This window comes from Oncorhynchus clarkii, chromosome 33 (genome assembly GCF_045791955.1).
Source record: "Oncorhynchus clarkii lewisi isolate Uvic-CL-2024 chromosome 33, UVic_Ocla_1.0, whole genome shotgun sequence".
NCBI classification, from domain to species: Eukaryota; Metazoa; Chordata; class Actinopteri; order Salmoniformes; family Salmonidae; genus Oncorhynchus; species Oncorhynchus clarkii.
In genome coordinates, this window is record NC_092179.1 from 36,307,232 (window position 1) to 36,332,383 (window position 25,152).

Consider the following 25,152-nt stretch of genomic DNA (forward strand, 5'->3'; position numbering starts at 1 on the left):
GTGAGAAGATTCGATTTTCGGGACCATAAAATCGTCCCTGGCTTTTCTGACACACCGGCCCACCTGTTCTTCTCCAGACCCACTACCCACTCATTAACTGTTCCTCATTAACTATCCACTCATTAACTGTTCCTCAGCGCCCCCATTATCAGTTCCATTATTATTCCATTATGAGTTCCATTATGAGTTCCATTATTAGTTCCATTATGAGTTCCATTATGAGTTCCATTATGAGTTCCATTATTAGTGCCATTATGAGTTCCATTATGAGTTCCATTATGAGTTCCATTATGAGTTCCATCATGAGTTCCATTATGAGTTCCATTATGAGTTTCATTATTAGTTACATTTTTAGTTATATTTTCAGTTCCAATCATTTTGTGTAAATATTTTTTTTTGGGGGGCGGGCACATCTGGCATTTGCCAGAATTGCCCTATAGCCAGTCCATCCCTATCACCACTATACACAGTGTATTCTCCATATTCCCATCTCCAACCCTGTACGAACTGTACAGAGTGATTTCAACATCTCAGCCAAACTACCTCTCCCCTAGAGGCATCCACAGAACATGGATCACACCAGGGGAAAACTTCTTGTCCACCAAGAGAACTGTCCAGCCAGGGCTGTAATAATCCAATGAGCCGAGCCCCTTTCACTCTCACAGGAAGTGGATATGTCCACTGGGGGTGGGAGGCAGAAAGCGGTGACTCATCAAGCAGCAGCACCTGCTGTGTCTGGCCGGAGAGAGAACGGATGTGGTGTCTACCCTCGCTTTGGTGGACTGTAGAGAGGAGAGGGTGTGAAGCAGAGATATTAAACTCTCATACTACCAGAACGATGTGCTGTCTACCCTGGCTTTGGTGGACTGTAGAGAGGAGAGGGTGTGAAGCAGAGATATTCAACTCTCATACTACCAGAACGATGTGCTGTCTACCCTGGCTTTGGTGGACTGTAGAGAGGAGAGGGTGTGAAGCAGTGGTATTCAGAGGTGGCAGAATCCTCCCTCCATTTTAGTAAAAAAGGAAGTTAGAAAGAGAAAGGTCTATTTTCAGCAGGAAAGGAAACATGGGGGATTATCCTCCAGTAAGAGGACAGATATAGAGCAGAATGTTTTTGTTAAGTAGCTGGAGCATCAAATGAAGTAGGAAAGCTGTAGCCACACACCAGCGTCTTTTCTAATCCACGCCTTGCCTCGCTGTCTCCATGGAGCTGGTCGCTAGTGGCAACACAACCTCAGGCCACCCCTGGCAAAGGAAGTTGACCAACCCTACACTCCCATCCCTCCATCTTTCCATCCCTTCATCCTGACTTCCCTAATCGATGCCTTGCTGTTTCCGTGGAGCTGCCTGGTAGCAACACAACCTCAGGACCTCAGGTCACCCCAGGCAAAGGAAGCTGGGAGTTGAAGACCAACCCCACCCTCTTTCCCTCCTCCATCCCTCTATCCAAAACTGACAAACCTCATCCTCCTTCCTTCCTTCCTTCCTTCCTTCCTTCCTTCCTTCCTTCCTTCCTTCCTTCCTTCCTTCCTTCCTTCCTTCCTTTCCTTCCCCTTCCCTCCCTCCATCCCTCCCTCCCTCACTCACTCACTCACTGTGTCTCCAGTCTGATTAGTCTATAACAGTTCTCTACTGTGTCTCCAGTCTGATTAGTCTATAACAGTTCTCTACTGTGTCTATAACAGTTCTCTACTGTGTCTATAACAGTTCTCTACTGTGTCTATAACAGTTCTCTACTGTGTCTATAACAGTTCTCTACTGTGTCTCCAGTCTGATTAGTCTATGACAGTTCTCTCCTGTGTCTCCAGTCTGATTAGTCTATAACAGTTATCTACTGTGCCTATAACAGTTCTCTACTGTGTCTATAACAGTTCTCTACTGTGTCTCCAGGTCTGATTAGTCTATAACAGTTCTCTACTGTGTCTCCAGTCTGATTAGTCTATAACAGTTCTCTACTGTGTCTCCAGGTCTGATTAGTCTATAACAGTTCTCTACTGTGTCTATAACAGTTCTATACTGTCTCTCCACTCAGGACAAGGAGGAAGTCACTTGAAGAGCCTGGAGGTAATTTTCAGGGTAAAGGACTCATCCACGCGACACTCAAATCTTTCCCCCTCAGCAGCGCGACACTCAAATCCTTCCCCTTCATCCGCGAGCCCCTCGAATCTTTCCCTTCTGCACAGACAAAAGAAATGGTGTCTGGGAATGGGGATGATTACACTTTTAAGGATTAGCCTGTCCAGGGTTTATTTATTTATTTTAAAGTCACAGTTCCCATGAATATTAATGAAATGACACACTCACTGGGTTGCTTCCCAAAAGGCACCCTATGCCCTACGGGCCCCAGTCGAAAGCAGTGCACTGTGTAGGGAATAGGGTGCTATTTGGGATGAAGATTGTACTATCTGAGTTAACGCGTGTTAGAGAGTTACTGTACGACCTGGTTTTGGTCACTTTTCAAATCCAATCCACTAAATGTGTATTTGTCACGTTTCGTAAACAACAGGTGTCGACTAACAACAGGTGTCGACTAACAACAGGTGTCGACTAACAACAGGTGTCGACTAACAGTGTAATGATTTAAAACGGGTCCTTCCCCAACAACAGGTGTTGACTAACAAAGTAATGAGTACCAGTACCGAGTCAATGTGCAGGGGTACCAGGTAATAACATGGCTATATACAGGGAGTACTAGGTAATAACATGGCTACATACAGGGAGTACCAGGTAATATCATGGGTATATACAGGAAGTACTAGGTAATAACATGGCTATATACAGGAAGTACCAGGTAATAACATGGCTATATACAGGGAGTACCAGGTAATAACATGGCTATATACAGGGAGGTAATAACATGGCTATATACAGGAAGTACCAGGACCGAGTCAGGGGTATGAGGTAATTGAGGTAGATATGTACATATAGGTAGGAGTAAAGGATAGATAATAGACAGTAGATATGTACACATAGGTAGGGGTAAAGGATAGATAATAGACAGTAGATATGTATATATAGGCAGGGGTAATGGAAAGATAATAGACAGTAGATATGTACATATAGGTAGGGGTGAAGTAACTAGGCAACAGGATGGATAATACACACTAGCAGCAGCGGATGTGATGAGTCAACAAAGTTAGTGGGAAAAGGGTCAATGCAGATAGTCCGGGTAGCTATTTGGTTAACTATTTGACTAACTTTTTATCAGTCTTGTGGCTTTGGGGGTAGAAGCTGTTCAGTCTTGTGGCTTTGGGGGTAGAAGCTGTTCAGTCTTGTGGCTTTCGGGGTAGAAGCTGTTCAGTCTTGTGGCTTTGGGGGTAGAAGCTGTTCAGTCTTGTGGCTTTGGGGGTAGAAGCTGTTCAGTCTTGTGGCTTTGGGGGTAGAAGCTGTTCAGTCTTGTGGCTTTGGGGGTAGAAGCTGTTCAGTCTTGTGGCTTTGGGGGTAGAAGCTGTTCAGTCTTGTGGCTTTGGGGGTAGAAGCTGTTCAGGATCCTGTTGCTTCCAGACTTGGTGCATCTGTACCGCTTGTCGTGTGGTAGCAGAGAGAACAGTCTATGACTTGGATGGCTGGAGTCTTTGACAATTTGTTGGGGCATTTCTCTGACACCGCCTGATATAGAGGTCCTGGATGGCAGGGAGCTCTGCCCCAGTGTTGTACTGTGCTGTATACACTACCCTCTGACATCGCCTGGTATAGAGGTTCTGGATGGCAGGGAGCTCTGCCCCAGTGTTGTACTGGGCTGTACACTACCCTCTGACACCGCCTGGTATAGAGGTCCTGGATGGCAGGGAGCTCAGCCCCAGTGATGTACTGGGCTGTATACACTACCCTCTGACACCGCCTGGTATAGAGGTCCTGGATGGCAGGGAGCTCGGTCCCAGTGTTGTACTGTGCTGTATACACTACCCTCTGACACCGCCTGGTATAGTTCTGGATGGCAGGGAGCTCTGCCCCAGTGTTGTACTGGGCTGTACAGTACCCTCTGACACCGCCTGGTATAGAGGTCCTGGATGGCAGGGAGCTCAGCCCCAGTGTTGTACTGGGCTGTATACACTACCCCCTGACACCGCCTGGTATAGAGGTCCTGGATGGCAGGGAGCTCGGTCCCAGTGATATACTGGGCTGTCCACACCACCCTGTGTAGTGCCTTGCTGTCACGCCCTGATCTGTTTCACCTGTTCCGGTTATTGTCTCCACCCCCTTCAGGTGTTTTGTTTTTCCCAGTGTATTTATCCCTGTGTTTCCTGTCTCTCTGTGCCAGTTCGTCTTGTATGTTTCCAAGTCAACCAGCGTTTTTCCCCATTCACCTGCTTTTTGCTTGGTCTTTTTACCCAGTCTGTAGGTATTACAGACTGGGTCAGGGAGATGTTGAACACGTCAGTGAAGACAATTGCCAGGTGGTTAGCGCATGCTCTCCGTACGCGTCCTGGTAATCCGTCTGGCCCTGCGGCCTTGAGAATGTTGATTTGTTTAAAGGTCTTTTTCACATCGGCTACGGAGAGCCTGATCACACAGTCGTCCAGAACAGCTAGTGCTCTCATGCATGGTTCAGTGTTGCTTGCCTCGAAGTGAGCATAGATCCATTTAGCTCGTCTGGTATGCTCGTGTTACTGGGCAGTGACTTCATCTAATCAGTAAAGAGGAGAACAGTAGAAGTCTGCTACAGTGACTTCATCTAATCAGTAAAGAGGAGAACAGCAGATGTCTGCTACAGAATCCCATCTGCTTAGTTTAGTTTGGCCTACAGGTCCACCGGTTTAGCTCTCTTACAGTATCGAGTCCATTCATCAATCAGCCTTATCTTGACAATAGGGCAGCATTTTGAATTTCCCCTGTATGTGTTCCATATGGCACCCTATAACCTTGACAGTGCACCCTATTCCCATTACAGTGCACCCTATTCCCTTGATAGTGCACCCTATTCCCATTACAGTGCACCCTATTCCCTTGATAGTGCACCCTATTCCCATTACAGTGCACCCTATTCCCATTACAGTGCACCCTATTCCCATTACAGTGCACCCTATTCCCTTGATAGTGCACCCTATTCCCATTACAGTGCACCCAATTCCCATTACAGTGCACCCTATTCCCTTGATAGTGCACCCTATTCCCATTACAGTGCACCCTATTCCCTTCATAGTGCACCCCATTTCCTTTATAGTGCACCCTATAGGCCCTGGTCAATAGTAGCTCACTATTAAAGTAATAGGGTTGTATTTGGGATGCAGGGCCATATTTCCCTGGCTGTTGGCTTCTCTGACATGCTGAGCTTTAGAGACAAGGTGGGGCATTTAGTCTCCTTAGCTCGTTAAGCCCCGCCCTGTCAGCGTTAATCCATGGCTTAATCCAAGTGTTTATTTATGGTAAAGGAAGAGAGAGAGATTGTGGAGGAGGATTAAAAAGAGAAGAGCGAAAGAATCGATGCAGCTGCTGCAGCGCAGGCTTTGAGAATTAGGGAAGGGCTGTCACTCAGGGAAAGTACCTAGTCACATAGCATCACCAGACAGAAGGGCTGTCACTCAGGGAAAGTACCTAGTCACATAGCATCACCAGACAGAAGGGCTGTCACTCAGGGAAAGTACCTAGTCACATAGCATCACCAGACAGAAGGGCTGTCACTCAGGGAAAGTACCTAGTCACATAACATCACCAGACAGAAGGGATGTCACTCAGGGAAAGTACCTAGTCACATAGCATCACCAGACAGAAGGGCTGTCACTCAAGGACAGTACCTAGTCACATAACATCACCAGACAGAAGGGCTGTCACTCAGGGAAAGTACCTAGTCACATAGCATCACCAGACAGAAGGGCTGTCACTCAGGGAAAGTACCTAGTCACATAGCATCACCAGACAGAAGGGCTGTCACTCAGGGACAGTACCTAGTCACATAGCATCACCAGACAGAAGGGCTGTCACTCAGGGACAGTACCTAGTCCCATAGCATCACCAGACAGAAGGGCTGTCACTCAGGGACAGTACCTAGTCCCATAGCATCACCAGACAGAAGGGCTGTCACTCAGGGACAGTACCTAGTCACATAGCATCACCAGACAGAAGGGCTGTCACTCAGGGACAGTACCTAGTCCCATAGCATCACCAGACAGAAGGGCTGTCACTCAGGGACAGTACCTAGTCACATAGCATCACCAGACAGAAGGGCTGTCACTCAGGGACAGTACCTAGTCCCATAGCATCACCAGACAGAAGGGCTGTCACTCAGGGACAGTACCTAGTCACATAGCATCACCAGACAGAAGGGCTGTCACTCAGGGACAGTACCTAGTCCCATAGCATCACCAGACAGAAGGGCTGTCACTCAGGGACAGTACCTAGTCACATAGCATCACCAGACAGAAGGGCTGTCACTCAGGGACAGTACCTAGTCACATAGCATCACCAGACAGAAGGGCTGTCACTCAGGGACAGTACCTAGTCCCATAGCATCACCAGACAGAAGGGCTGTCACTCAGGGACAGTACCTAGTCACATAGCATCACCAGACAGAAGGGCTGTCACTCAGGGACAGTACCTAGTCAAATAGCATCACCAGACAGAGGAGATGGAACAGGAGAGACGGTACCTAGTCCCATAGCATCACCAGACAGAAGAGATGGAACAGGAGGAGAGACCGTACCTAGTCCCATAGCATCACCAGACAGAAGAGATGGAACAGGAAGAGAGACAGTACCTAGTCCCATAGCATCACCAGACAGAAGAGATGGAACAGGAGGAGAGACAGTACCTAGTCCCATAACATCACCAGACAGAAGAGATGGAACAGGAGAGACAGTACCTAGTCCCATAGCATCATCAGACAGAAGAGATGGAACAGGAGAGACAGTACCTAGTCCCATAGCGGAGTTGGAGGGGGTTGGGAGTCAGAGGGGGTGGTGGAGGTGTTCGGAGTTGGAGGGGGTTGGGAGTCGGAGGGGGAGGTGGAGGTGGAAAGGGACAGAGGTGGACGTGTTTGGGGGCCGGATTTGGAGGGGGTTGGATTTAGAGGGGGTGTTGTAAGTAGAGGGGGTTGGGTGGTGGAGGTTGGGGGTCGGATGTGGAGGAGGTTGGGAGTCGGAGGGGGAGGTGGAGAGGGTCGGAGTTGGAGGGGGTTGGGGGTTAGAAGGGGAGATGAAGGTGGATGGGACAGAGGTGGAGGGGGTTAGGGGCCGGAATTGGAGGGGGTTTGGGGTCAGAGGGGGTGCTTGGAGGAGGTCGGAAGAGGAGGGGGTTGGGGTCGGAGGTGGAGGGGGTTGTGATCATAGGTGGAGGGGGTTGGGGTTCGTAGGTGGAGGAGTTTGGGGTTCTACATCCTCTAGGACAGTACAACTCACCATCCTCTAGGACAGTACAACTCTCCATCCTCTAGGACAGTACAACTCTCCATCCTCTAGGTAGTAGGACAGTACAACTCTCCATCCTCTAGGTAGTAGGACAGTACAACTCTCCATCCTCTAGGAGAGTACAACTCTCCATCCTCTAGAACAGTACAACTCTCAGTCCTCTAGGTAGTAGGACAGTACAACACTCCATCCTCTAGGTAGTAGGACAGTACAACTCTCCATCCTCTAGGTAGTAGGACAGTACAACTCTCCATCCTCTAGGTAGTTGGACAGTACAACACTCCATCCTCTAGGTAGTAGGACAGTACAACTCTCCATCCTCTAGGTAGTAGGACAGTACAACTCTCCATCCTCTAGGACAGTACAACTCTCCATCCTCTAGGTAGTAGGACAGCACAACTCTCCATCCTCTAGGTAGTAGGACAGTACAACTCTCCATCCTCTAGGACAGTACAACTCTCCATCCTCTAGGACAGTACAACTCTCCATCCTCTAGGACAGTACAACTCTCCATCCTCTAGGTAGTAGGACAGTACAACTCTCCATCCTCTAGGACAGTACAACTCTCCATCCTCTAGGTAGTAGGACAGTACAACTCTCCATCCTCTAGGTAATAGGACAGTACAACTCTCCATCCTCTAGGTAGTAGGACAGTACAACTCTCCATCCTCTAGGTAATAGGACAGTACAACTCTCCATCCTCTAGGTAGTAGGACAGTACAACTCTCCATCCTCTAGGTAGTAGGACAGTACAACTCTCCATCCTCTAGGACAGTACAACTCTCCATCCTCTAGGACAGTACAACTCTCCATCCTCTAGGTAGTAGGACAGTACAACTCTCCATCCTCTAGGTAGTAGGACAGTACAACACTCCATCCTCTAGGTAGTAGGACAGTACAACTCTCCATCCTCTAGGTAATAGGACAGTACAACTCTCCATCCTCTAGGTAGTAGGACAGTACAACTCTCCATCCTCTAGGTAATAGGACAGTACAACTCTCCATCCTCTAGGTAGTAGGACAGTACAACTCTCCATCCTCTAGGTAGTAGGACAGTACAACACTCCATCCTCTAGGACAGTACAACTCTCCATCCTCTAGGTAGTAGGACAGTACAACTCTCCATACTCTAGGTAGTAGGACAGTACAACTCTCCATCCTCTAGGACAGTACAACTCTCCATCCTCTAGGTAGTAGGACAGTACAACACTCAATCCTCTAGGTAGTAGGACAGTTCAACTCTCCATCCTCTAGGACAGTTCAACTCTCCATCCTCTAGGACAGTACAACTCTCCATACTCTAGGTAGTAGGACAGTACAACTCTCCATCCTCTAGGACAGTACAACTCTCCATCCTCTAGGTAGTAGGACAGTACAACTCTCCATCCTCTAGGTAGTAGGACAGTACAACTCTCCATCCTCTAGGTAGTAGGACAGTACAACTCTCCATCCTCTAGGACAGTACAACTCTCCATCCTCTAGGTAGTAGGACAGTACAACTCTCCATCCTCTAGGTAGTAGGACAGTACAACTCTCCATACTCTAGGTAGTAGGACAGTACAACTCTCCATCCTCTAGGACAGTACAACTCTCCATCCTCTAGGTAGTAGGACAGTACAACACTCCATCCTCTAGGTAGTAGGACAGTACAACTCTCCATCCTCTAGGTAGTAGGACAGTACAACTCTCCATCCTCTAGGACAGTACAACTCTCCATCCTCTAGGACAGTACAACTCTCCATCCTCTAGGTAGTAAGACAGTACAACTCTCCATCCTCTAGGTAGTAGGACAGTACAACTCTCCATCCTCTAGGTAGTAGGACAGTACATCTCTCCATCCTCTAGGTAGTAGGACAGTACAACTCTCCATCCTCTAGGTAGTAGGACAGTACAACTCTCCATCCTCTAGGACAGTACAACTCTCCATCCTCTAGGACAGTACAACTCTCCATCCTCTAGGTAGTAAGACAGTACAACTCTCCATCCTCTAGGTAGTAGGACAGTACAACTCTCCATCCTCTAGGTAGTAGGACAGTACAACTCTCCATCCTCTAGGACAGTACAACTCTCCATCCTCTAGGTAGTAGGACAGTACAACTCTCCATCCTCTAGGTAGTAGGACAGTACAACTCTCCATCCTCTAGGTAGTAGGACAGTACAACTCTCCATCCTCTAGGACAGTACAACTCTCCATCCTCTAGGACAGTACAACACTCCATCCTCTAGGTAGTAGGACAGTACAACTCTCCATCCTCTAGGTAGTAGGACAGTACAACACTCCATCCTCTAGGACAGTACAACTCTCCATCCTCTAGGACAGTACAACTCTCCATCCTCTAGGACAGTACAACTCTCCATCCTCTAGGTAGTAGGACAGTACAACACTCCATCCTCTAGGACAGTACAACTCTCCATCCTCTAGGTAGTAGGACAGTACAACTCTCCATCCTCTAGGAGAGTACAACTCTCCATCCTCTAGGACAGTACAACTCTCCATCCTCTAGGTAGTAGGACAGTACAACTCTCCATCCTCTAGGTAGTAGGACAGTACAACTCTCCATCCTCTAGGTAGTAGGACAGTACAACTCTCCATCCTCTAGGTAGTAGGACAGTACAACTCTCCATCCTCTAGGTAGTAGGACAGTACAACTCTCCATCCTCTAGGTAGTAGGACAGTACAACTCTCCATCCTCTAGGACAGTACAACTCTCCATCCTCTAGGTAGTAGGACAGTACAACTCTCCATCCTCTAGGTAGTAGGACAGTACAACACTCCATCCTCTAGGTAGTAGGACGGTACAACTCTCCATCATCTAGGTAGTAGGACAGTACAACTCTCCATCCTCTAGGTAGTAGGACAGTACAACTCTCCATCCTCTAGGACAGTACAACTCTCCATCCTCTAGGTAGTAGGACAGTACAACTCTCCATCCTCTAGGTAGTAGGACAGTACAACTCTCCATCCTCTAGGTAGTAGGACAGTACAACTCTCCATCCTCTAGGTAGTAGGACAGTACAACTCTCCATCCTCTAGGTAGTAGGACAGTACAACTCTCCATACTCTAGGTAGTAGGACAGTACAACTCTCCATACTCTAGGTAGTAGGACAGTACAACTCTCCATCCTCTAGGACAGTACAACTCTCCATCATCTAGGTAGTAGGACAGTACAACTCTCCATCCTCTAGGTAGTTGGACAGTACAACTCTCCATCCTCTAGGTAGTAGGACAGTACAACTCTCCATCCTCTAGGTAGTAGGACAGTACAACTCTCCATCCTCTAGGTAGTAGGACAGTACAACTCTCCATCCTCTAGGTAGTAGGACAGTACAACTCTCCATACTCTAGGTAGTAGGACAGTACAACTCTCCATCCTCTATGTAGTAGGACAGTACAACTCTCCATCCTCTAGGACAGTACAACTCTCCATCCTCTAGGTAGTAGGACAGTACAACTCTCCATCCTCTAGGTAATAGGACAGTACAACTCTCCATCCTCTAGGACAGTACAACTCTCCATCCTCTAGGTAATAGGACAGTACAACACTCCATCCTCTAGGTAGTAGGACAGTACAACTCTCCATCCTCTAGGACAGTACAACTCTCCATCCTCTAGGTAGTAGGACAGTACAACTCTCCATCCTCTAGGTAGTAGGACAGTACAACTCTCCATCCTCTAGGTAATAGGACAGTACAACACTCCATCCTCTAGGTAGTAGGACAGTACAGGCTCTGACTTCTTGATACGTTCCTTAACCGTTGGTTCTTTTCAGACATTACAACACTGTCTGGCCAACGATGAATCATGTCCCTGGGGCAACTACGGTCACTTGACTGGGCAGAACCGATTTCAGCTAATCTGGGATGCCTGGGATGCACATGTGTAATGAGGTGCATCGATCCTAGACTGCCAGCTATATACACACACACACACACACACACACACACACACACACACACACACACACACACACTGTTGTTGCTTTGGTTTTTCCCCTATTAATTATGGTTGATTGTGCTTCCCATCAATCATTCACCAACAAGAGGGATTTAATTCTTCTGCAAGGTCTGCTACTCCTTCCTCTGTTGCAGGGCTGTGTGTGTGTGTGTGTGTGTGTGTGTGTGTGTGTGTGTGTGTGTGTGTGTGTGTGTGTGTGTGTGTGTGTGTGTGTGTGTGTGTGTGTGTGTGTGTGTGTGTGTGTGTGTGTGTGTGTGTGTGTGTGTGTGTTAGAGAGAGAGAGGGATGTGTGTGTGTCTGTGTGTGTGTGTGTGTGTGTGTGTTAGAGAGAGAGGGATGTGTGTGTGTCTGTGTGTGTGTGTGTGTGTGTGTGTTAGAGAGAGAGAGAGAGAAAGAGGGATGTGTGTGTGTTAGAGAGAGAGAGATGTGTGTGTGTGTGTCTGTGTGTGTTTGTTAGAGAGATGGGTGTGTGTGTGTGTGTTAGAGAGGGATGTGTGTGTGTCTGTGTGTGTGTTAGAGAGAGAGAAAGAGGGATGTGTGTGTGTCTGTGTGTGTGTGTGTGTGTGTTAGAGAGAGAGAGAGAAAGAGGGATGTGTGTGTGTTAGAGAGAAAGAGGGATGTGTGTGTGTCTGTGTGTGTTAGAGAGAGAGAGAGAAAGAGGGATGTGTGTGTGTCTGTGTTAAAGAGAGAGAGAGAGAGAGAGAGAGAGAGAGGGAATTGTGCATCTGTGTTAGAGAGAAAGAGAGAGGGATGTGTGTGTGTCTGTTTGTGTGTGTGTGTTAGAGAGAGGGGTGTGTGTGTGTGTGTGTTTGTTAGACGGAGGGACGTGTGTGTGCGTGTGCGTGTGTGTGTGTGTGTGTGTCTGTGTGTGTGTGTGTGTGTGTGTGTGTGTGTGTGTGTGTGTGTGTGTGTGTGTGTGTGTGTGTGTGTGTGTGTGTGTGTGTGTGTGTGTGTGTGTGTGTGTGTGTGTGTGTGTGTGTGCGTGCGTGTGTACTGTCCATCACTTCCAACCCAACACCATGTTTAAATGGAAATAATAATTTTTCGCTAATTAATATTTTCTGTGATTAACAACTACTTAGCATAATATTTTGCATAAGTGTTCAACATTGTGTCAGACAACATCAGAGTTCATCCCTCATAAACCTCCTGAGACCCATCAATACAGTCAGACAACATCAGAGTTCCTCCCTCATAAACGTCCTGAGACCCATCAATACAGTCAGACAACATCAGAGTTCATCTCTCATAAACCTCCTGAGACCCATCAATACAGTCAGACAACATCAGAGTTCATCCCTCATAAACCTCCTGAGACCCATCAATACAGTCAGACAACATCAGAGTTCATCTCTCATAAACCTCCTGAGACCCATCCCATCAATACAGTCAGACAACATCAGAGTTAATCTCTCATAAACCTCCTGAGACCCATCAATACAGTCAGACAACATCAGAGTTCATCTCTCATAAACGTCCTGAGACCCATCAATACAGTCAGACAACATCAGAGTTCATCTCTCATAAACCTCCTGAGACCCATCAATACAGTCAGACAACATCAGAGTTCATCCCTCATAAACCTCCTGAGACCCATCAATACAGTCAGACAACATCAGAGTTCATCTCTCATAAACCTCCTGAGACCCATCAATACAGTCAGACAACATCAGAGTTCATCCCTCATAAACCTCCTGAGACCCATCCCATCAATACAGTCAGACAACATCAGAGTTCATCCCTCATAAACCTCCTGAGACCCATCAATACAGTCAGACAACATCAGAGTTCATCTCTCATAAACCTCCTGAGACCCATCCCATCAATACAGTCAGACAACATCAGAGTTCCTCCCTCATAAACCTCCTGAGACCCATCCCATCAATACAGTCAGACAACATCAGAGTTCATCCCTCATAAACCTCCTGAGACCCATCAATACAGTCAGACAACATCAGAGTTCATCTCTCATAAACCTCCTGAGACACATCAATACAGTCAGACAACATCAGAGTTCCTCCCTCAAACGTCCTGAGACCCATCCCATCAATACAGTCAGACAACATCAGAGTTCATCCCTCATAAACCTCCTGAGACCCATCAATACAGTCAGACAACATCAGAGTTCATCTCTCATAAACCTCCTGAAACCCATCAATACAGTCAGACAACATCAGAGTTCATCCCTCATAAATCTCCTGAGACCCATCCCATCAATACAGTCAGACAACATCAGAGTTCATCCCTCATAAACCTCCTGAGACCCATCAATACAGTCAGACAACATCAGAGTTCATCTCTCATAAACCTCCTGAGACCCATCAATACAGTCAGACAACATCAGAGTTCATCTCTCATAAACCTCCTGAAACCCATCCCATCCCCATCAATACAGTCAGACAACATCCGAGTTCCTCCCTCAAACGTCCTGAGACCCATCCCATCAATACAGTCAGACAACATCAGAGTTCATCCCTCATAAACCTCCTGAGACCCATCAATACAGTCAGACAACATCAGAGTTCATCTCTCATAAACCTCCTGAAACCCGTCAATACAGTCAGACAACATCAGAGTTCATCCCTCATAAACCTCCTGAGACCCATCCCATCAATACAGTCAGACAACATCAGAGTTCATCTCTCATAAACCTCCCGAGACCCATCAATACAGTCAGACAACATCAGAGTTCATCCCTCATAAACCTCCTGAGACCCATCCCATCAATACAGTCAGACAACATCAGAGTTCATCTCTCATAAACCTCCCGAGACCCATCAATACAGTCAGACAACATCAGAGTTCATCCCTCATAAACCTCCTGAGACCCATCCCATCAATACAGTCAGACAACATCAGAGTTCATCCCTCACAAACCTCCTGAGACCCATCCCATCAATACAGTCAGACAACATCAGAGTTCATCTCTCATAAACCTCCCGAGACCCATCAATACAGTCAGACAACATCAGAGTTCATCCCTCATAAACCTCCTGAGACCCATCAATACAGTCAGACAACATCAGAGTTCATCCCTCATAAACCTCCTGAGACCCATCAATACAGTCAGACAACATCAGAGTTCCTCCCTCAAACGTCCTGAGACCCATCCCATCAATACAGTCAGACAACATCAGAGTTCATCCCTCACAAATCTCCTGAGACCCATCCCCATCAATACAGTCAGACAACATCAGTGTTCATCCCTCATAAACCTCCTGAGTCCCATCAATACAGTCAGACAACATCAGAGTTCATCTCTCATAAACCTCCTGAGACCCATCAATACAGTCAGACAACATCAGAGTTCATCTCTCATAAACCTCCTGAGACCCATCAATACAGTCAGACAACATCAGAGTTCATCTCTCATAAACCTCCTGAAACCCATCAATACAGTCAGACATCAGAGTTCATCCCTCATAAACCTCCTGACACCCATCAATACAGTCAGACAACATCAGAGTTCATCTCTCATAAACCTCCCGAGACCCATCAATACAGTCAGACAACATCAGAGTTCATCTCTCATAAACCTCCTGAGACCCATCCCCATCAATACAGTCAGACAACATCAGAGTTCATCCCTCATAAACCTCCTGAGACCCATCCCCATCAATACAGTCAGACAACATCAGAGTTCATCCCTCATAAACGTCCTGAGACCCATCAATACAGTCAGACAACATCAGAGTTCATCCCTCATAAACCTCCTGAGACCCATCCCATCAATACAGTCAGACAACATCAGAGTTCATCCCTCATAAACGTCCTGAGACCCATCAATACAGTCAGACAACATCAGAGTTCATCCCTCATAAACCTCCTGAGACCCATCCCATCAATACAGTCAGACAACATCAGAGTTCATCTCTCATAAACCTCCTGAGACCCATCAATACAGTCAGACAACATCAGAGTTCATCTCTCATAAACCTCCTGAGACCCATCAATACAGTCAGACAACATCAGAGTTCATCTCTCATAAACCTCCTGAGACCCATCCCATCAATACAATCAGACAACATCAGAGTTCATCCCTCATAAACCTCCTGAGACCCATCAATACAGTCAGACAACATCAGAGTTCATCCCTCATAAACCTCCTGAGACCCATCAATACAGTCAGACAACATCAGAGTTCATCTCTCATAAACCTCCTGAGACCCATCAATACAGTCAGACAACATCAGAGTTCATCCCTCATAAACCTCCTGAGACCCATCAATACAGTCAGACAACATCAGAGTTCATCTCTCATAAACCTCCTGAGACCCATCAATACAGTCAGACAACATCAGAATTCATCTCTCATAAACCTCCTGAGACCCATCAATACAGTCAGACAACATCAGAGTTCATCTCTCATAAACCTCCTGAGACCCATCAATACAGTCAGACAACATCAGAGTTCATCTCTCATAAACCTCCTGAGACCCATCAATACAGTCAGACAACATCAGAGTTCATCTCTCATAAACTCCTGAGACCCATCCCATCAATACAGTCAGACAACATCAGAGTTCATCCCTCATAAACCTCCTGAGACCCATCAATACAGTCAGACAACATCAGAGTTCATCTCTCATAAACTCCTGAGACCCATCCCATCAATACAGTCAGACAACATCAGAGTTCATCTCTCATAAACCTCCTGAGACCCATCCCATCAATACAGTCAGACAACATCAGAGTTCATCTCTCATAAACCTCCTGAGACCCATCAATACAGTCAGACAACATCAGAGTTCATCCCTCATAAACCTCCTGAGACCCATCAATACAGTCAGACAACATCAGAGTTCATCCCTCATAAACCTCCTGAGACCCATCCCATCAATACAGTCAGACAACATCAGAGTTCATCTCTCATAAACCTCCTGAGACCCATCAATACAGTCAGACAACATCAGAGTTCATCTCTCATAAACTCCTGAGACCCATCCCATCAATACAGTCAGACAACATCAGAGTTCATCTCTCATAAACCTCCTGAGACCCATCCCATCAATACAGTCAGACAACATCAGAGTTCATCTCTCATAAACCTCCTGAGACCCATCAATACAGTCAGACAACATCAGAGTTCATCCCTCATAAACCTCCTGAGACCCATCAATACAGTCAGACAACATCAGAGTTCATCCCTCATAAACCTCCTGAGACCCATCCCCATCAATACAGTCAGACAACATCAGAGTTCATCCCTCATAAACCTCCTGAGACCCATCCCCATCAATACAGTCAGACAACATCAGAGTTCATCCCTCATAAACGTCCTGAGACCCATCAATACAGTCAGACAACATCAGAGTTCATCCCTCATAAACCTCCTGAGACCCATCCCATCAATACAGTCAGACAACATCAGAGTTCATCCCTCATAAACGTCCTGAGACCCATCAATACAGTCAGACAACATCAGAGTTCATCCCTCATAAACCTCCTGAGACCCATCCCATCAATACAGTCAGACAACATCAGAGTTCATCTCTCATAAACCTCCTGAGACCCATCAATACAGTCAGACAACATCAGAGTTCATCTCTCATAAACCTCCTGAGACCCATCAATACAGTCAGACAACATCAGAGTTCATCTCTCATAAACCTCCTGAGACCCATCCCATCAATACAGTCAGACAACATCAGAGTTCATCCCTCATAAACCTCCTGAGACCCATCAATACAGTCAGACAACATCAGAGTTCATCCCTCATAAACCTCCTGAGACCCATCAATACAGTCAGACAACATCAGAGTTCATCTCTCATAAACCTCCTGAGACCCATCAATACAGTCAGACAACATCAGAGTTCATCCCTCATAAACCTCCTGAGACCCATCAATACAGTCAGACAACATCAGAGTTCATCTCTCATAAACCTCCTGAGACCCATCAATACAGTCAGACAACATCAGAATTCATCTCTCATAAACCTCCTGAGACCCATCAATACAGTCAGACAACATCAGAGTTCATCTCTCATAAACCTCCTGAGACCCATCAATACAGTCAGACAACATCAGAGTTCATCTCTCATAAACCTCCTGAGACCCATCAATACAGTCAGACAACATCAGAGTTCATCTCTCATAAACTCCTGAGACCCATCCCATCAATACAGTCAGACAACATCAGAGTTCATCCCTCATAAACCTCCTGAGACCCATCAATACAGTCAGACAACATCAGAGTTCATCTCTCATAAACTCCTGAGACCCATCCCATCAATACAGTCAGACAACATCAGAGTTCATCTCTCATAAACCTCCTGAGACCCATCCCATCAATACAGTCAGACAACATCAGAGTTCATCTCTCATAAACCTCCTGAGACCCATCAATACAGTCAGACAACATCAGAGTTCATCCCTCATAAACCTCCTGAGACCCATCAATACAGTCAGACAACATCAGAGTTCATCCCTCATAAACCTCCTGAGACCCATCCCATCAATACAGTCAGACAACATCAGAGTTCATCTCTCATAAACCTCCTGAGACCCATCAATACAGTCAGACAACATCAGAGTTCCTCCCTCATAAACCTCCTGAGACCCATCCCATCAATACAGTCAGACAACATCAGAGTTCATCCCTCATAAACCTCCCGAGACCCATCAATACAGTCAGACAACATCAGAGTTCATCCCTCATAAACCTCCTGAGACCCATCCCATCAATACAGTCAGACAACATCAGAGTTCATCTCTCATAAACCTCCTGAGACCCATCAATACAGTCAGATATTTAGAAATAGACCTGGAGCTGTAAAAACCCTATTTCTCCAATGAGCTGTCAGAATGTAAGGCAGCACAACCCAAGACGTAACCTTACAGTAGCCTGACAACCAAGACAGTAGGTCTACTTCTACAACATGTTATCTTAAGGTAGCCTGACAGCCAAGACAGTAGGTCTACTTCTACAACACGTAACCTTGCAGTAGCCTGACAGCCAAGACAGTAGGTCTACTTCTACAACATATAACCTCACAGTAGCCTGACAGCCAAGACAGTAGGTCTACTTCTACAGCACGTAACCTTACAGTAGCCTGACAGCTATTGAGGTGAACGTAACTCCTGAGCAGATACATTGAATGCTCTGCTCGTTATCTGCAAGGTTGTGTTGCCATAGAAATTGAATTAATAGAACAGCAATCCCCATTCAAGTCAATGTTCTGTAATTCTATTTCTACGGCGAGTAACCGTGGACAACGTTTCTGACAAGGTCAGTGTTGCAATATTAACGAGTTCTCCGCCTTTATTGGCTCACGGCGTGGGATAATGTTGCCTATGGTAACAGCTATCCTAAACGCAGTCAGCCAACCACTCCCATCCCCACTATCTAAACTATTTAATGGACTGTGTCGAAATGGCCCTGGTCTAAAGTAGTGTACTAAATAGGGAATAGGGTGCCATAGGGCCCTGGTCTAAAGTAGTGTACTAAATAGGGAATAGGGTGCCATAGGACCCTGGTCTAAAATAGTGCACTGTGTAGGGAATTAGGGTGCTATTTGGGACAGAGATATAGTCTCCCTTCTGTCTCTCTCTGCTCTGATCAGCCATCTCTCTACCAATCTACTCCTCTAATAGTGTGGAGGGGTGGAGGGGTGGAGAGGTGGAGTGACTTGAGAGAGGGACAGAGGGAGGAAGAGAGGGGAGAGGGGGAGAGGGGGACAGAGGGAGGAAGAGAGGGGAGAGGGGGAATGACGAGAGGGGGAAAGAGGGAGGACGGGAGGGGAGAGGGGGACAGAAGGAGGAAGAGAGGGGAGAGGGGGACAGAGGGAGGAAGAGAGGGGAGAGGGGGACAGAGGGAAGAAGAGAGGGGAGAGGGACAAGAGGGAGGAAGAGAGGGGAGAGGTGGACAGAGGGAGGAAGAGAGGGGAGAGGGGGACAGAGGGAGGAAGAGAGGGGAGTGGGAGGAAGAGAGGGGAGTGGGGGACAGAGGGAGGAAGAGAGGGGAGAAGGGGACAGAGGGAGGAAGAGAGGGTAGAGGGGGACAGAAGGAGGAAGAGAGGGGAGAGGGGGCCAGAGGGAGGAAGAGAGGGGAGAGGGGGCCAGAGGGAGGAAGAGAGGGGAGAGGGGGCCAGAGGGAGGAAGAGAGGGGAGAGGGAGACAGAGGGTGGACGAGAGGGGAGTGGGGGAGTGGGGGCGGGAAGGAGGGAGAGGGGGTGAGGGGGACAGAAGGAGGAAGAGAGGGGAGAGGGGTACAGAGGGAGGAAGAGAAAGGTACTCAATCTGAGAGGAAGAATTGTGAGGTCTCATCAAATCTCCTACCCCCTTCCTTCTCCATCCTTTCAAGACCTTTTCCCTCTCCTTGTCCCCCAGTCCCAGTCTTTTCTTTAACTCATCACATTCCCAGTCCCAGTCTTTAACTCATCACATTCCCAGTCCCAGTCCCAGTCTTTAACTCATCACATTCCCAGTCCCAGTCTTTAACTCAACACAGTCCCAGTCCCAGTCTTTAACTCAACACAGTCCCAGTCCCAGTCTTTTTTTAACTCATCACATTCCCAGTCCCAGTCTTTAACTCAACACAGTCCCAGTCCCAGTCTTTTTTTAACTCATCACATTCCCAGTCCCAGTCTTTTCTTTAACTCATCACATTCCCAGTCCCAGTCCCAGTCTTTAACTCATCACATTCCCAGTCCCAGTCTTTAACTCAACACAGTCCCAGTCCCAGTCTTTTTTTAACTCATCACATTCCCAGTCCCAGTCTTTAACTCAACACAGTCCCAGTCCCAGTCTTTTTTTAACTCATCACATTCCCAGTCTGTCTTTTCTTTAACTCATCACATTCCCAGTCCCAGTCTTTTCTGTAACTCGTCACATTCCCAGTCCCAGTCTTTTTTTAACTCATCACATTCCCAGTCCCAGTCTTTAACTCATCACATTCCCAGTCTTTTCTTTAACTCATCACATTCCCAGTCCCAGTCTTTAACTCATCACATTCCCAGTCCCAGTCTTTTCTGTAACTCGTCACATTCCCAGTCCCAGTCTTTTTTTAACTCATCACATTCCCAGTCCCAGTCTTTTCTGTAACTCGTCACATTCCCAGTCCCAGTCTTTTTTTAACTCATCACATTCCCAGTCCCAGTCTTTTCTGTAACTCGTCACATTCCCAGTCCCAGTCTTTTTTTAACTCATCACATTCCCAGTCCCAGTCTTTTCTGTAACTCGTCACATTCCCAGTCCCAGTCTTTTCTTTAACTCATCACATTCCCAGTCCCAGTATTTTCTTTAACTCATCACATTCCCAGTCCCAGTCTTTAACTCATCACATTCCCAGTCCCAGTCTTTAACTCATCACATTCCCAGTCCCAGTCTTTTCTGTAACTCATCACATTCCCAGTCCCAGTCTTTAACTCATCACATTCCCAGTCCCAGTCTTTTCTGTAACTCGTCACATTCCCAGTCCCAGTCTTTTCTGTAACTCGTCACATTCCCAGTCCCAGTCTTTTTTTAACTCATCACATTCCCAGTCCCAGTCTTTTTTTAACTCATCACATTCCCAGTCCCAGTCTTTTCTGTAACTCATCACATTCCCTGTCCCAGTCTTTAACTCATCACATTCCCAGTCCCAGTCTTTTCTTTAACTCATCACATTCCCAGTCCCAGTCTTTAACTCATCACATTCCCAGTCCCAGTCTTTAACTCATCACATTCCCTGTCCCAGTCTTTAACTCATCACATTCCCAGTCCCAGTCTTTTCTGTAACTCATCACATTCCCTGTCCCAGTCTTTAACTCATCACATTCCCAGTCCCCGTCTTTAACTCATCACATTCCCATTCCCAGTCTTTAACTCATCACATTCCCTGTCCCAGTCTTTAACTCATCACATTCCCAGTCCCAGTCTTTTCTGTAACTCATCACATTCCCAGTCCCAGTCTTTTCTGTAACTCATCACATTCCCAGTCCCGGTCTTTTCTTTCGCGTTTTAACTCATCACATTTGCTGCTACTATTGACTATCTGTCCCTTTATACACAGTTAGAGCTACTAGTACTCTAGACTAGACTACTTTATACACAGTTAGAGCTACTAGTACTCTAGACTAGACTACTTTATACACAGTTAGAGCTACTAGTACTCTAGACTAGACTACTTTAAACACAGTTAGAGCTACTAGTACTCTAGACTAGACTACTTTATACACAGTTAGAGCTACTAGTACTCTAGACTAGACTACTTTATACACAGTTAGAGCTACTAGTACTCTAGACTAGACTACTTTATACACAGTTAGAGCTACTAGTACTCTAGACTAGACTACTTTATACACAGTTAGAGCTACTAGTACTCTAGACTAGACTACTTTATACACAGTTAGAGCTACTAGTACTCTAGACTAGACTACGTTATACACAGTTAGAGCTACTAGTACTCTAGACTAGACTACTTTATACACAGTTAGAGCTACTAGTACTCTAGACTAGACCACTTTAAACACAGTTAGAGCTACTAGTACTCTAGACTAGACTACTTTAAACACAGTTAGAGCTACTAGTACTCTAGACTAGACTACTTTAAACACAGTTAGAGCTACCAGTACCCTAGACTAGACTACTTTATACACAGTTAGAGCTACTAGTACTCTAGACTAGACTACTTTAAACACAGTTAGAGCTACTAGTACTCTAGACTAGACTACTTTATACACAGTTAGAGATACTAGTACTCTAGACTAGACTACTTTATACACAGTTAGAGCTACTAGTACTCTAGACTAGACTACTTTATACACAGTTAGAGCTACTAGTACTCTAGACTAGACTACTTTAAACACAGTTAGAGCTACTAGTACTCTAGACTAGACTACTTTAAACACAGTTAGAGCTACTAGTACTCTAGACTAGACTACTTTATACACAGTTAGAGCTACTAGTACTCTAGACTAGACTACTTTATACACAGTTAGAGCTACTAGTACTCTAGACTAGACTACTTTATACACAGTTAGATCTACTAGTACTCTAGACTAGACTACTTTATACACAGTTAGAGCTACTAGTACTCTAGACTAGACTACTTTAAACACAGTTAGAGCTACTAGTACTCTAGACTAGACTACTTTATACAAAGTTAGAGCTACTAGTACTCTAGACTAGACTACTTTATACACAGTTAGAGCTACTAGTACTCTAGACTAGACTACTTTATACACAGTTAGAGCTACTAGTACTCTAGACTAGACTACTTTATACACAGTTAGAGCTACTAGTACTCTAGACTAGACTACTTTATACACAGTTAGAGCTACTAGTACTCTAGACTAGACTACTTTATACACAGTTAGATCTACTAGTACTCTAGACTAGACTACTTTATACACAGTTAGAGCTACTAGTACTCTAGACTAGACTACTTTAAACACAGTTAGAGCTACTAGTACTCTAGACTAGACTACTTTATACAAAGTTAGAGCTACTAGTACTCTAGACTAGACTACTTTATACACAGTTAGAGCTACTAGTACTCTAGACTAGACTACTTTATACACAGTTAGAGCTACTAGTACTCTAGACTAGACTACTTTATACACAGTTAGAGCTACTAGTACTCTAGACTAGACTACTTTATACACAGTTAGAGCTACTAGTACTCTAGACTAGACTACTTTATACACAGTTAGAGCTACTAGTACTCTAGACTAGACTACTTTATACACAGTTAGAGCTACTAGTACTCTAGACTAGACTACTTTATACACAGTTAGAGCTACTAGTACTCTAGACTAGACTACTTTATACACAGTTAGAGCTACTAGTACTCTAGACTAGACTACTTTATACACAGTTAGAGCTACTAGTACTCTAGACTAGACTACTTTATACACAGTTAGAGCTACTAGTACTCTAGACTAGACTACTTTAAACACAGTTAGAGCTACTAGTACTCTAGACTAGACTACTTTATACACAGTTAGAGCTACTAGTACTCTAGACTAGACTACTTTAAACACAGTTAGAGCTACTAGTACTCTAGACTACTTTACCCCTCAGAGCCTTCAGAAAGTTCTCAACCTTTGACCTTTTCCACGTTTTGTCACAGACTGAATTTAAAATGGATTACATTTAGACTTTGTATCACTGTCAAAGTGGATTTATGTTTAAAATAAATATTTTACTCAATAATTACACATGAAATGTGGACATGTCTATGAATGTTTTTTGTGTTTATTGGTAACATAAAAAGATATATAATAACATAAATGATGCATTGAGTTTTCATAAGTAATCAACCCCTTTGTTTGGGTCTAAATAAGTTCAGGTGTTAAAATGTGCTTAACAAGTCACATAATAAGTTGCAAGGACAGATTTGTTTTGAATGGCCACCTCATCTCTGTGCCCCACACGTACATGTGTGTGTGTGTGTGTCCGTGTGTGTGTGTGTCCGTGTGTGTGTGTGTGTCCGTGTGTCCGTGTGTGTGTGTGTGTGTGTCCGTGTGTGTGTATAACCTGGGTTATAACAGCATCATCCCCAGGGAGAAGACTGGGTTATAACTCTCTGGTTAAACCCAAAGAGAAGGGTTAGGACTGGCTTTAAGAGGGAAGAGAAGTGGCCTGGTTAAACCCAGAGAGAAGGGTTAGGTCTGGCTGTAAGAGGGAAGAGAAGTGGCCTGGTTAAACCCAGAGGGAAGGGTTAGGTCTGGCTGTAAGAGGGAAGGGAAGTGGCCTGGTTAAACCCAGAGGGAAGGGTTAGGTCCAGAGGGAAGGGTTAGGTCCAGAGGGAAGGGTTAGGTCTGGCTGTAAGAGGGAAGAGAAGTGGCCTGGTTAAACCCAGAGGGAAGAGTTAGGTCTGGCTGTAAGAGGGAAGGGAAGTGGCCTGGTTAAACCCAGATGGAAGAGTTAGGTCTGGCTGTAAGAGGGAAGGGAAGTGGCCTGGTTAAACCCAGAGAGAAGGGTTAGGTCTGGCTGTAAGAGGGAAGAGAAGTGGCTTGGTAAAACCCAGAGAGAAGGGTTAGGTCTGGCTGTAAGAGGGAAGGGAAGTGGCCTGGTTAAACCCAGAGAGAAGGGTCAGGTCTGGCTGTAAGAGGGAAGAGAAGTGGCCTGGTTAAACCCAGAGAGAAGGGTTAGCACTGGCTTTAAGAGGGAAGAGAAGTGGCCTGGTAAAACCCAGAGAGAAGGGTTAGCACTGGCTTTAAGAGGGAAGAGAAGTGGCCTGGTAAAACCCAGAGAGAAGGGGATGTGGCCTGGTAAAACCCAGAGAGAAGGGGATGTGGCCTGGTTAAACCCAGAGGGAAGGGATGTGGCCTGGTTAAACCCAGAGGGAAGGGATGTGGCCTGGTTAAACCCAGAGGGAAGGGATGTGGCCTGGTTAAAATGTTCTATTAGAATTCAGTGTCTTAATTTAAATATGGGAAGCTTGGCCCCCTGATTGATTTGGCTTAGAGAGGAAAGGGGAGGGCGAGGTGAGGGGAGAGAGGGAGGCAGACATAACCACGGGAAACAGGGGATGTCTGTGTAGAGAGTACAGAAACTACACATACAGACATAACCACAGGAAACAGGGGATGAGAGTAGAGAAACTACACATACAGACATAACTACAGGAAACAGGGGATGTCTGTGTAGAGAAACTACACATACAGACATAACCACAGGAAACAGGGGATGTCTGTGTAGAGAGTACAGAAATTACACATACAGACATAACCACAGGAAACAGGGGATGTCTGTGTAGAGAGTACAGAAACTACACATACAGACATAACGAAACCCTGTTGAAGAAAATCAAGAATGGGGGAGACTCACGCAAAGAGTGCCACTCATCCTGTCGTATGGTCTTCGTGATGTTATACGAGAGGTTCTTGGGTATCGTTGCTGAAGAGTAGTGGTATTTGATGTAGG

General features: G+C 45.9%; 1 protein-coding gene across 1 annotated transcript in view; it reads right to left on the reverse strand.

The window, feature by feature from the left end:
- The window catches only part of LOC139392825 (transmembrane protein 178B), a 147,499-nt gene that overhangs the window by 36,606 nt on the left and 85,741 nt on the right, over positions 1-25,152 (reverse strand). Inside the window, exon 3 of the mRNA XM_071141108.1 lies at positions 25,057-25,152. This exon is cut by the window's right edge and continues 18 nt beyond it. Within this exon, the coding sequence (XP_070997209.1) occupies positions 25,057-25,152 (96 nt within the window). The remainder of the gene's footprint in view (positions 1-25,056) is intronic.